We start from the raw sequence: 12,594 nt of genomic DNA on the forward strand, positions 1-12,594 counted from the left end.
TTTTCACGTAATTGCTCAAGGAAACAGGGGCAGAATTAGGAAGAGAACTCATGAATCCTGATTCCCAGGTCCTGTCATGGTGCACTATGAAAAAGTCCTTTATGTATGTACAAGTTTTTAGAAGAAAGAACTGAAGCCAGACAGATAAAACAGAGCTTGACATTCAGAGACTGTCCTCATTCCTGGACTTGTCCACTCCCCCGTTTCTCCTCCATTCCTAAAAGATTCTTGGTTTTCATTTCTATCTCCTCCTCTTGTTTGTTTTCCTTCCATTTCTTTCCTTTACAAGTATTGAATGTCTCCTCTGGGAGTAAGCCCAGCCACATGTGCGTGCAATGGTGGTTTATTTTTATTGGAGTCATTGCCTGTGACTGTTATTCATTACTATAGGAAGAACTGCACTAACAAACTGCGCTTTTTTTTCTGTTGTAAAAAGTCCTGTTTTGTACATAGCTACCGAGAACATCTACTGCCATTGTTACAAAGCTGAGAGTTTGGAGCTTGGATTCTGCTGCTGCCTCCTGAACGTTCTGTTGTGTCTGATGTTGCAAAGCAGAATGCCAGCTCCTCTCAGCTCCTTTGCACATTGTCTCTTTGACCCAACTTTTCAATCATCTGTCCATTCCTCTGCTACCTGAGCAACTGAATTGGTCTCTGCATATGGAAGAACTCAGGGCTGTGCAAAGCTATTGCAGTCACTGACTGCTGTTGTGGCTTATGTTAACGGGTAGAGCCAGAACAACACCAAACAAGGCCTGCCTGACATAAAATGCCTGATCCAGAAAAGACAAGTCCAAAGTCCTATAAAATGCTTTTATCTCACTTGACTTCAGTTTTCTCTTGACACAGGATAAGTAATCTGTAGCCTCATCTCCTTTTCCTTTTATTCTGTAGTTACCACACATTTCTATGCCACCATGGGCAACACCAGCACCTCCTGAATTGAAGGTTGTGTAAGGAATTCCTGGTACTTCTTTAAGATTAATCTGTGGCGTAAATAATAAAATGATCGGTAGCTAAATTAGGAACACATGCTTAGCATAAATATGTCAGAGCTCAGAGATGTAAGCAGCTCAATTGATTTCATATAAAAAAAATACAACAACGTAAAATCAATGATTATTAATTAACCCTTTCTGAGGTCAGAGTGGAGTACAGTGAGGGAAGATAACTGATTTGCCTTGGCTTACCCAAAAAACATAGGACCTTACCATAAAAGTTAATGCTAAGACAAAGCAGACAAGAAGTGATTTATCTGAAGTTTGGCTAGTGTTGCATAGGTCCATGATTTCTGGAGATTTGTTTTAAAGATTTCAGAATCTCTGCTTCCCACTAGCAGTGACACCTGAATCTTAAAATCAAAAGTAATCTGACTGAATTTGTTGAGGAGGTTTGATCTAATTGATATTATTTTACTTTTGTTAAAATAAGTGTCATGCTGCTACTTCAGGATTGAGATTTCTTTGTACTCTTCATCCCACGCTGAATCCACCTCGTGTTTTCCATCAGGCTTTTGAAGGCTTTCCCTTCACTAACTCTCTTATTCAAATCATTGTCTGCTGTTGCTACTTCCCCTGAAAAACTGTCTTAAATGCATCTGCATTTCTTGCTTCCTATCCCCTCTGCCACACCTTTTTTCTTAAGACGAGAGGCAAGGACTACTCGACTTTGCAGCCTTAGCAATGTTTTTTAATACGTGGAATTTGTATGCATCGCACTAAAGGAAAATATACAGATGTGCTGCTACATTTTGGGGGCTGAGACAACAGCAGGACAGTCAACTGCCTTTTGAGTCTGTTCATTTTGGAGTTGGTTCCAGATGTGTGCTAATGGACATTTTCAGGATATACACACAAACTCTGCTTACCTACTTCTCTGCACTAATTGGTTTGGATTTATGGAATGCCTCTCATAAAGCGTCTCTAGCTGCCACTGTTGCTTTTCTATAAAATAGTAGAAAGGAAACTCCTTCCTAAATAGTATCCTCTGGACAGGATTTTCTTGTGGGGGAAGGAGAGAGACAATCCATTTAGGTTGCTCTATAAAGAGTTTTATTGAGTTGCGGCCCATTAACCTGGCCTTGATGAAAACCTTTTCAAACAACTGGACTTCAGGGAGCCACAACTCTCAAGTGCTGTGCATGGCCCAAAAGAAATGATGGTTTTCTAAGAAATCATTTTAATCCGTATCGTGTTTTTTTTTCCTAACGTTTGCAGAAGTTGTAGGGACTCCACAGCTATTCCCTGTACTGGGGCTCGTTCGTAGCCCCATCTCTAATTGTTTGCTCTCTAGTGCTCAGGGCATCTTAACCTTTCACCGTTCGCAATTCACTGAGTTTGTTTTTACCTGGCAGAATATACGTGTGGGGTTTAGATGATTAGGAGGGTTGAAGGATGACTGTATATATCTGCTTTCCCTCGACCTGTCTGTTTTTCCTCTTTATTCCCAGTCGTGGTACAGCCCGCCCAGTCTGGGGCCTTTCCTGCTGCCAAGGAAAGAAGCCAAGAAGAAGCCTCCAGCTGGTGCATAGCATGCAGCTGTGGATGGTACTGCTGGGGTGGCTGAGTTTTCGTCGCTTGAAAGGAGAAAGTCTGTGTACAGAGAGCTTCTCCTTGCAAGGGGATTTAGAGAAAGATGTGAACTAGGGGGTAATCATTTCCATAGGAAAATACAAGTCCCTGATCAAGTCAAACTCTACAGTGGGTTGCCTGTGAAGGTGATGTGATTTGATAAGGTCTTCTTGAGATCTTAGCATTTGATATCTACTGTACGATCTTTAGGAATGTAATTACTTTCTTAACTTCAATTTACCTAAATACATACTGTGGATATTTTTACCCCACTGTTGTAAAACCTTTTTAAAATCTACTGATAAAGTACCATACACAAAATCTTGTTATTCCAAAAATCATTCATAGTAATGGAGGAGATCAGTAAATTGTTTACGAATATATCCTAAGGCCATGGTCATAATTGTAGGTTACCTAGCCTCCCTTTGTTTTTTTTACCAGCACACTGGAAATGAATTAGGGCCACTTTTTGTTTTTTGTGACAGGGAACAACAATTATCTCCCAGGGTAAGTCAGATCCTGTTATGGGACTGGGGTCTCGGAGAGCTCCAGGGCCTTACAAGCCTTTCTAGTGTTTGGTGAAGCCTGGCAGAAAACACAACCATTTTTTTCTCCCACCTTGTAAAAAAGACATCCCATTGCCCTGAAGGTTTTTTTCTGTGTGGAGAGGGAGTAGGGAACAGCTGGTGTGTGAAGCCTGGATGCTACTGCAAAGTTTGTGCTTGGAGGGAGCTCTTGACTCTCCTCAGGCACTTTCTGGTGGGCTGGAGGCGACAAAACCTGTGGAATGAGAGCTGGTCCTGGGAACTGGGTCACAAGTCCTGTGCAAAAGCAGATGAACTACAGAATAAGGACCGCTGCTTTCACTTCTAGAACAGATCGAATTCCTGCACATAGGGCCCAAGAAGAACCAGCAGGGAGGGGAGGAAAAACAGTCATGAGGTCTGCTGGGATATCTGATGCAAAATCAACTTTGTTGTTTTCCTAACAGGCTTTTTCCTGGGCTCTGCAGCTGAAAAAACAACCCTTCTAATCTACAATAAGAAGGGAAATTCTGGCATGAAGATTGTCCACCCAGACATTTTGGCACAATTAGGGGAAAAAATTGTTTAGTTTAGCACTGATTTTATTAGTGCCCGAGTCTAACTGAACCTGTAGATGTACTCTTTTCCCTGCTGAATGACAGCGTTGATGGTACAGGTTTCTTTGTCAGTTCTCAGCTATGCTTTTCCATGCTACTGCAGTATAAGTTGTGTTCTTTGAAATGTACTGACTATTAGCAGTGATTGTTTACTGCAATAGGACAACAATATAAATTAGCAAAAACTCCCAGCAAACCAACATTGTTTCACAAAGGCCAGCTATAGTAGTAAGGCTCTTTTCACAAAACTAAGGTATTCGGTAATTTGACAGTACATCTGAATCCTAAAATATGTATTGGCTTTAAGTGTAATTTTGTTATTCATTACGATTGTTAGTACAGTAGAAGTCTCTTGTCATTTTTATAATCTCCAGGAGTACAAACGATGAGATAAGGTAAATCTGTCAGAAAAGGAAATCTAAGGAAAACAAACAAACAAAATAATCTGATATAGTTTAAAAGAAGTTTCACATGGTTTCTCTAGTGTTCCTCAGCCATTGCTGAGAACCTTTTCCTTGTTAATAGTCTCAACAAAATATGGGCAAGAAACTGTATGTCTTCCCAGTGTAAACAGAAATGACATTAAATGTTAATACAGCAGATTTTATCAAATGTTTCATTAAAAACTTTTTTTTCTTTTTTTTTTTTTTTGTTAAAATCATTATTTTTCCATGATGGAAATCTTTTCTTCTCTCTCTCTTTTTTTTTTTTTTTTTAACCATCTGAGAGTTCATAGCTCAGTCAAAAGCATCATTTTATTTCATCACTTGGTAGTTTATCTTCCTGGCATTTTGATAACTAATTTGATATAAGATCCTGTCAACCCTCTCTTTCCCCCCCCCCTCTTTTTTTTTGGTAGGACACTGGCTTAATTTCTGGTTATCAGACTACTTCTGAAACTCCATCCAATATATTTTCCAATTCATCACTTTCTTTGCTATTGACAGGAGATGTTGTCCCAGTAATTAGTATTTTCTGCTGGGCTTTTGCAATCAATTTCTGTGATTCATCTCTTCCATAAAGCTTCCATAAACAATAAACTTTATTAATAAAAAAGCTTTCCCTAATTAAAAAAACAAACTTTAATGTACATTTTTTCTGCTGTCATCATCAATTCTCTCTAAGGCTTTTGTTTCTCAACTGTTCTGCCTGTCTCCCATTTATCTTCCTTTATCTAATCTAATGGCATCTATCCAGTTTCTATTCACTTTTCATCAAGGCGATATATTTTCTGTCCCATAGTACCTTTGTGTTCCTAACATGCCTCATGACAGAAATCATTTTTCAGTTGTTTAATGTTTATTCTACATTGCTGTCATATAATAAATAATTATTACAAGCCTCCTGATGGGGAAACACAATGTTAGAAAGGAAGAAAGGAAACTAAAATTTGACCACTTTGTAAGGTTAGGACTTCAAAAAACTTAAAATAGCTTTGACTTTTACATCTCTCATCCATTTCTATCGTTCCAACTAGTATTATCAGAATGTATCATTCCAACTAGTAGTATCTATAACAGTAGGACAGCAGCAAAAGAACAACTGCACCTGGTATTTATATTACTTTCCAGAAGCTCATGGATAGCCCAGATCAGGAAGACTCAATACCATTTCATCATTTTTTGTATGTTTATTTCTATTCATTTCATCATTTAAGAAATCATTTCGGTATTGGACTATTATTTCCCATCACTGTTTACTCAGCTTAAATTATGTGCTGCTTTTGGTGAGACTTCAACTGAAAAAAAGTGTTTTTGCAATAAATAATAATAAATATGATACAAATAAACAATAAAAATTGTCAAAAGAAGTGTTAATAGGAAATATTTCTGGTGAGGCCAGGATTTCATCTTTGAATCCTTTATTAAATAGTGCTTATCATAAGAGGTATGTCTTTCATATGTCTGGGTAGGAGACAAAGCAAAGAATTCTTTTACGCATGTCAGGAACATCTGTAGAATTGTATGCTCCTTTATTTTCCTGAAGCAAAAAGAAAATCTTTCTGTTACGTTGGAATGAAAATTTAGGTTCTTAATCAAAGTTTGGGAAAGTAAGGTTGTGGAAACAGGTTTCTGTCTCAGCATGCTATACAAGTAGCCTCCATATAAAGAACTTAGATTCAGGCCCAGGTGCAGACAACACACCTTTCTGTACTCTCTCCAGATTTTGGCCATGGCTGATTTAGAATTGGAACAAGACAAATGGTTAAATATATGTGAGTTTTAGAAATGCTTCCGAGATATCCTGGAAGCCTCCTTGTGTTCTCCACACCCTCAGGTGGTTGCTTGGATTCTTAGGGAGAGGGGCAGACGCTCTCCAGAAGACAGAGACGAGGTGGCTTTCAATCATAAATGTTGTATTTGAAAGCTAGCAGCTTTTTTCTCCTTTAATTGACTGTGAAGATCCCTAGTTGCATGTGGACCTTCAAGAGACATTGTTAGCCTGTATTCTTCCAACTCTGTCAGTTCTCTCAGTGTAGAAGATGAATTGGCAGGGCTTTAGTGCTCAGTCTGCACACAGGATTTGAAGAGACTTCATAGGTTATGGAGCACATTGCAGGCACTGTTTCTTATTCCCTTTCATAAGTATTTCAATCTGAATCCTAAAACAAAGATATTTTTTTTTCATCTTTGAGTTGAAGGCTCATGTTTACTGGTGGTTAAAAACTTTCAAATTTCCAGCCAAAATGTTTTTGTGGCTTCACATTTGTTTTTGTGCCAGAGTCGTCTTTCAGTTTGAGTAGCTCTTTTCTTTGTTTCCTGCTCCGTTCTCTCACATCCCCTCTCCCACTCACTGACACACAGACAGCAGTCAGCCTTCGCTTTTGCTAGATTCACTGAGATAATGCTTTCTAGTGGCCTTTCAGATGAGTGCTCTGTTCTCCTCATCAGCATGCAGCCCATCTCTTGTAGTTTGAGTTCATGAGTGACCTGTACCATATCTGGTATTCCAGAGTAAAGCATACTAGTGGCTTCTACAGAAATGCCAGTGTTTTCGCCAGGTTTATGTAGTAGCACATCGTACAGTTGGATTTGCCATAGTCCTGGCTACATCACATTGTGGGTTAGTGATCTTCTCAGGTGGGAAGTGCTTTCTCTTCAATAACTGACTGTTTCCTCTTTTGCCTTACAGCTTTCCTGCTGATTTTCATTTCTTCATTAACAATTACTATTTCACAGTGTTAAAAGCTTTACAGCATCCATGTTTAATTTTACCCAGTTTTCCAAGTCCTCAATTATTCTCCCCTGCAGCATTTCTTCTAAAGCCCTACAATATACTTTATCAGCTTACAGGCCTCAACTCACCAGTTTACATCTTTTTCCTCATCCATTTGAGGTTTGTTTTTGCTGCATCTCAGTTCTGTTGCATCATCTTCAGTTTCATAGGTGTATGACAAATACTAGCTATCAGATCTCAGTTCATATGCTGATTCTTAAAACGTTTTTTCCTCAATAGATATTATCTGTTTTCTCCCGAATGCGCTAAGTTCTTTGAATTTTCTTTCCAGTCAGTTGTTGTTTCTGCATCTATATGATTGTTCCCATTATCAGCCTTGCTCTTCCTCTTCTTCAGCATCCTCCTGCTTGTTGAAAACTGATGTCTTCACTCATTTGTAGAAAGTTTAATCACTATCCTTATCTAATTTCACTATAACTCCCGATTTTAATTTCCTTTTTGATATTGCTAATATTCTTTCCAAGCTCAACAGTACCTTGATTTTTGGCAATTCACTTCTTGGCTTCCAAAACAACTTTTTTTTTTTTTTAAATCTGTTTTTCCTTCTGTATTTCCTAAGTTCCTGGAATATGCTTAAGAACCTACTGTGCATTGGCTATTCCATCCAGAGAATGATTTGCAGTGACCTTTTATAGTTGTTTTTTTCTCTTTGGTCAGAACACAAATGTAAATACATATTTACTTTTTTCAATTTATGTTAACGTGGAGTTTGGTGTTATAAAAAAAAATTCTGTGTACTCTACCTGGTTGTGAAATAATGCAATCGTACTTAAAGTTATTTTTCGCAGTAAGCAAACATTCAAAGTAAAGCATTACTTTTGAATATCATGAGCTAGTTCTTTCTAAAAAGAAAGCTAATTCTGAGGCTCAGATGTAACTGTGGAGCAGCCTTTCAGAGAGGTCCTGTGATGTGCTGCTGAAAGGATGTGATTTATTATGTTTTTTCATTGCTATACTTAGTTATGCACATATTGTAACTACATAAAAATGCAGTAACAGAATGTACATAGGGTTACTTGAATGTCTAGCTGTTTGCACGTACAACTGTGCCTAGTGCACATTCATATATAGGTTAATATGTATGTGCATAGCACTGCACAGATTGCCAAAAATCTGACCTTAGACATCAGGTTTGTAACTGTTTCACTTTGGGCCAATCTGATTAAACATCCAGCTGTTGTGGGAGACTGTAGCTGAGCATTTGCACAGTTTTCCCACCCCATCCTCTCCCTCACATTCTCAGAGATCAGCGCCGCATTGGCACCACAAGACTGCTAAGCACAAGGAGGCAGTCTGTTGTCTGTCTCCCTTCAGATTCTCCGTCCTACCCCATAAGTGAGAAGGGCTGTCTGTCTGTCTGTGAATAATGACAGGAAAGGGAATTCTGGGTTTGTCAAGGTGCATCACAGGCACGTGATGTGACATGCTTCTCCTTCCTCCTGAAGTTTGTTAGGAAGAAGAATAGAAGAAGAATAATTAGCATGCAAGAGGGGAAAGTGCTAGCATGGCAGTTTTCCTACTTGGAATAGTTCAAAGGTTATATCACATCCTGGGATGGTTTTGCCAGCTTCGTAAGGAAAACATTGACATTTGGACTGGTCTGATGTTCTCCGGCTGTATTCATGTTCTTCATGTGCATTCCTTTATTTTTTACTGTCTGAAGAAGAAAGAGTATATTTGGTTTAAATTCTGAAAACCATAAAACTGTTAGCTAGCTGTGGGTACACGTGGGTTATAATGATTACGTTTAAAGCCCAGGTATGAGGACTTTGTTTCTTCAGTCTGCATCAGAATCAGATGAGAAAGTCACAAGAAATCTCAGCATGATGGTATCTGCAGACTACAAACACAAATGAAACCTGCCTACTATAGAGATATCCTTAACATTTAAAGTGCTACAGGAAAGTTGCATATGCCTTGATTCAGCAGCAGAATTTGCTGCCAAATCCTGTTATTACATAAGTATACTTCAGAGCCCAAACTTCTGGTGCTTGATATTGTTAATCTTACACTTAGGAATAAATGTTCCAGCTCTGTGTATCTATACAGTGATTCAGTACTGTCTGACTTTTCAGGGAAAAGTTTTGGTGAGTATGAACTGCCTCATTTTTCTGAGGTCTCTCTTGACTTTTATATAACACTGTTCACTGTTTTCCTGCTGATCATTAGACACCTCCAACAAAAATCATATATGACAGCCTTTAGGCGTGCTTGACTGTTGGGTGGAATTAGGGCATGACATTTGGAAGTAATGGAAATAACTTACTTCATTTGAAGTCAGCAGGAGCTATTGGTGCTCCACACCTCTAAAACTAAGATCTTTGTCTGTAGTTCTAAGAAATCTGGATTTGGATGCAACTGCGGGAGGTTGCGTATCTTGGGCTGAAGGTGTGTAGTAGCTGACAAGGCCTCGGAAATGTAAGCGCTGAGATGTGTGCTGATTCTAAAATACGCTGCTGGGTGAGGCCTTACTGCTGAAGTTAAATGAAATCAATACGCCGAAGCAAAGGAAATAGGCAGGCCTGCTGGATTTCCTGTGCAGTTGAGGTGGGCCCTGTGGCATTGCTGTGCTGAAAGCAGAACCCTGAAAAGGATCAGAGCATGTGGTGGGGGAGCAGCCTCACCAAATGGTGTCCTCAGGGCCTGTCAGGATAGGAAGGCTCTTCCACAGTGCTGCACTGGGAGAACTGGTCTTCAGTTCCCTGGGGACGTGGAGATCACTAAACCAGTGTTTGTGCTGATCACACTCTTGGCAGAGCTTATTAAATCTACCATTAAAATGTCACTTTCACATAGGTGATAGAATGGGGGTTACTTCATGGCAAACTGTGATAGAGCAGTCCTTTTCAATCAGCAAAAATCAGGTAGACAATAAAGCCAGGCACATTCATGTCATTTGGGCTAGCGCTGTGGGTTCCATATCCCAACCTTGCTAAGAAGTCCATTTCTGTGTGTCCAGACCTCCGCTGTAGGTCATCTTCAGTACTGGGTGTTTCCTCCACAGTGGAGCCAGAGAGCTTCGAATATTTCTGACCCGGCCATAGAGGGCCAGCATACCCAAATGCCAAGCTAAATCTGATTGCACTGTAAAAACCCTCAGGGAATTTCAGTTCCTATTTTGAAACTCCGAAGACAGGATTCTCAAATAAAACTTGAATTGGTCACTGACCCTTTTTCAAAAGAGGTCATCCAGATCACTGCAATGCCATGTTACCTTCCCCGGTGTGGTGACCCACGGGTGGATCATACTGCTTCTGGGGCAGCAGGAACATGGTGGAATTATTGGAGAAGGCAAGGGGATGCATCCATAGAATTGCTAGTGGTGATTAAAATTATTTTACACAGCAGCAGTTACAGTTTGCTCAAAATTGTCTCCTGCCCGAACCAGCAAGAATGATCATCTTATTTGCCAATAAGACAAGCAAAACATGTTGTTTTTATGATGGTTGGTTTTTTATTACCTGAGAATCCTTTTTAAATTGCAGCATGAGCTCTACATTCCTGTGAGAAGATCTCTACTTAGAAGTGACAGGGTTAGATCAATGGCAATCTTGTTATTTCTACATTATGCTTTAATGCTTCTGGAATTTAAATCTAGTGAGATTGTTCTACAAATTTGAGCTCTGATCAGTATGTGATAGAGATACGTACTTATACGTTGTTTGTTTGTTTTGCAGATCCTGGTTGCAAAATCCCCTGTTGCTCCATTTTCCATTTTTTTCTACACCATTGAGAAATCAGGTTTGGTTCTTCAAGGTAGGATCAGAGCACTGATTACTTTGCTTTTACAAATAGTGTTTTAAGCAGGCTGAAGGCAGGTAACAGTGACGGTTGTTGAAATGGTGCTGTTTTTAACTAATTAAAAACAAAAACAAACCAAAAAAACCCACACACATTTGAACAGTCTAGTTGACAAGGGCAGCCTTCTGCTGCTTCCCCTGTCTCACCTTGGGTAATACTAAATTAGTTGCTGCATTTTCCCATGGATTTAAGAATAGGCCCTGAAATTATTACGTCTCCCTGTTTTCATTCAAAGTAAGTTGAATGGTTCTGGCATTGTTCCTATGGGAGAGACTTTTCCAGGAGGAGCATACCTGTCTATCATTAGTAGCATGTTCTAATAAATAGTTTCTCTTTAGCAAATGGCTCAGCATCAATAAAATATGGGAAATTAATATCTGTCCGCTATTTCTGTGATCACTTTAATGTGAATGCCACAGGGCCCTAATAATCCTAAGGTTCTCTATGGTGTGGGGTATTGTACTGAAAAGATGGGTAATAATACTATGATGGCAGGGAACTAGGGCTCTTTGTGGCCATCTCCTAAAATATCTGTTTTTGAACCATTGTGAAAGAGGGAAATGCAGCTCTTCATTTATTTTCCCTATTTATCCTGGTTAATATTCCTTTAATCTATCTACTTTTTGACAGACATTCATAGACCAACTGTGTTTAGTTCCTCTGTGTTGATATGCTGTCATGCTCCTGATTGCTGCAGCAGTTTAGCAGACTTTTTGTTCAGAGGATACTCTCTAATATGTAGTCTTGGTTTTAAGAAAGCTGAGTATTCTTGTTTCTCAGGTTCCAGTGATTAGCAATCACTGATTGCTAAATACTGATTTTAGCACTGATTGCTAGTATAAAAACGCTACAGACATTTTAAGGTATGTGAACAGTTCTCTTCCTTCTGATTGCCCATTTCCCACCTACAAACAGGCGGTACCAGATCAGCAACGTATTTACATTTATTGATGACTAGATAAGCTTAAAATACTGGTGATACATAGTTTAAGAAAACAAAAGAAAAGGAAAAAACTTTTTTTTTTCTTCCCTTTGACGCATCTACATAATGATAATGTGAGGGTCCATTGGGTGTTTCCTAAACCTTTAGATATTACACCCAGTGTATTCTTAGATGGCATTCTGGGACTTCAGTCTGCCTTATTTGGTACTTGTAATTTTAAACAGGCTACATGTACTAGCAACATTTTTTATTAGTTTAAACTAAGATGGCTTGCAAGAGTTGCTCTGGACATATTTTGATTAAGGACAGGGTATAAGACATACCACTTCTCTATCTCAATTATCTTCTGAGTTGCAGAGATGTTTCTGGTCATCATTAAAAAAGTAGACAACTTCCTGCTCTGTCTTCAGGCACTAATGTAGTGAAACTTCGGGAAAGAAAGACTTTCTATTTCAGAAACTAGGATCATTTGTTCAGAGAGGATCTTTATTTGTTTCAAATCTTTTCAGTAAGCTGGGAAAATAGCTTTCTAAGGACTGAACCCTACCTTTAAAGAGCAGATTGGCCTGATAACATGTACTGATGATGGCAAGGCTCTCTGATAGTACGATGCTTGATAGCACTGTATGAGGAATATGGCAATTGCTCTTTTCCCTGTATCCATATGTTTCTGGGGTGTACATTCACCGTTTTTCTAAAACCAGCATGGATTTCTCTAAGTGAGCATTATCTTGCCATCAGGCATTCTTTGTATATTTGGAAAGCAGCTTGGAGCTTTTCTCTGTGTAAGTTTTTTCTTAGTTTATGACTATGCTGTTATATTTAGATATTTTTTTCCAAGATAGGTAGTAAGCAAGGGCATAGTTCCCCTGATAATGTGCCCTAGCCTGTTTTACATAGCA

The 12,594-nt window shown here is 39.1% G+C and overlaps 1 protein-coding gene across 13 annotated transcripts in view; it reads left to right on the plus strand.

Annotated features, from left to right (window-relative positions):
• The window catches only part of RAD51B (RAD51 paralog B), a 379,242-nt gene that overhangs the window by 244,898 nt on the left and 121,750 nt on the right, over nt 1-12,594 (plus strand). For 12 of the 13 annotated variants that reach the window (XR_007708436.1, XM_035540069.2, XM_035540074.2 and 9 more), the window contains one exon: nt 10,626-10,704. The exons of the other annotated variant lie outside the window; for it this stretch is intronic. Coding sequence is in view for 11 of the 12 variants with exons in the window: in XM_035540069.2 (XP_035395962.1) it covers nt 10,626-10,704 (79 nt within the window). In the remaining variant the exon portion in view is untranslated. The remainder of the gene's footprint in view (nt 1-10,625; nt 10,705-12,594) is intronic. 13 annotated transcript variants of the gene reach the window in all.

This window comes from Cygnus atratus, chromosome 5 (assembly GCF_013377495.2).
Source record: "Cygnus atratus isolate AKBS03 ecotype Queensland, Australia chromosome 5, CAtr_DNAZoo_HiC_assembly, whole genome shotgun sequence".
Taxonomy (NCBI): domain Eukaryota; kingdom Metazoa; phylum Chordata; class Aves; order Anseriformes; family Anatidae; genus Cygnus; species Cygnus atratus.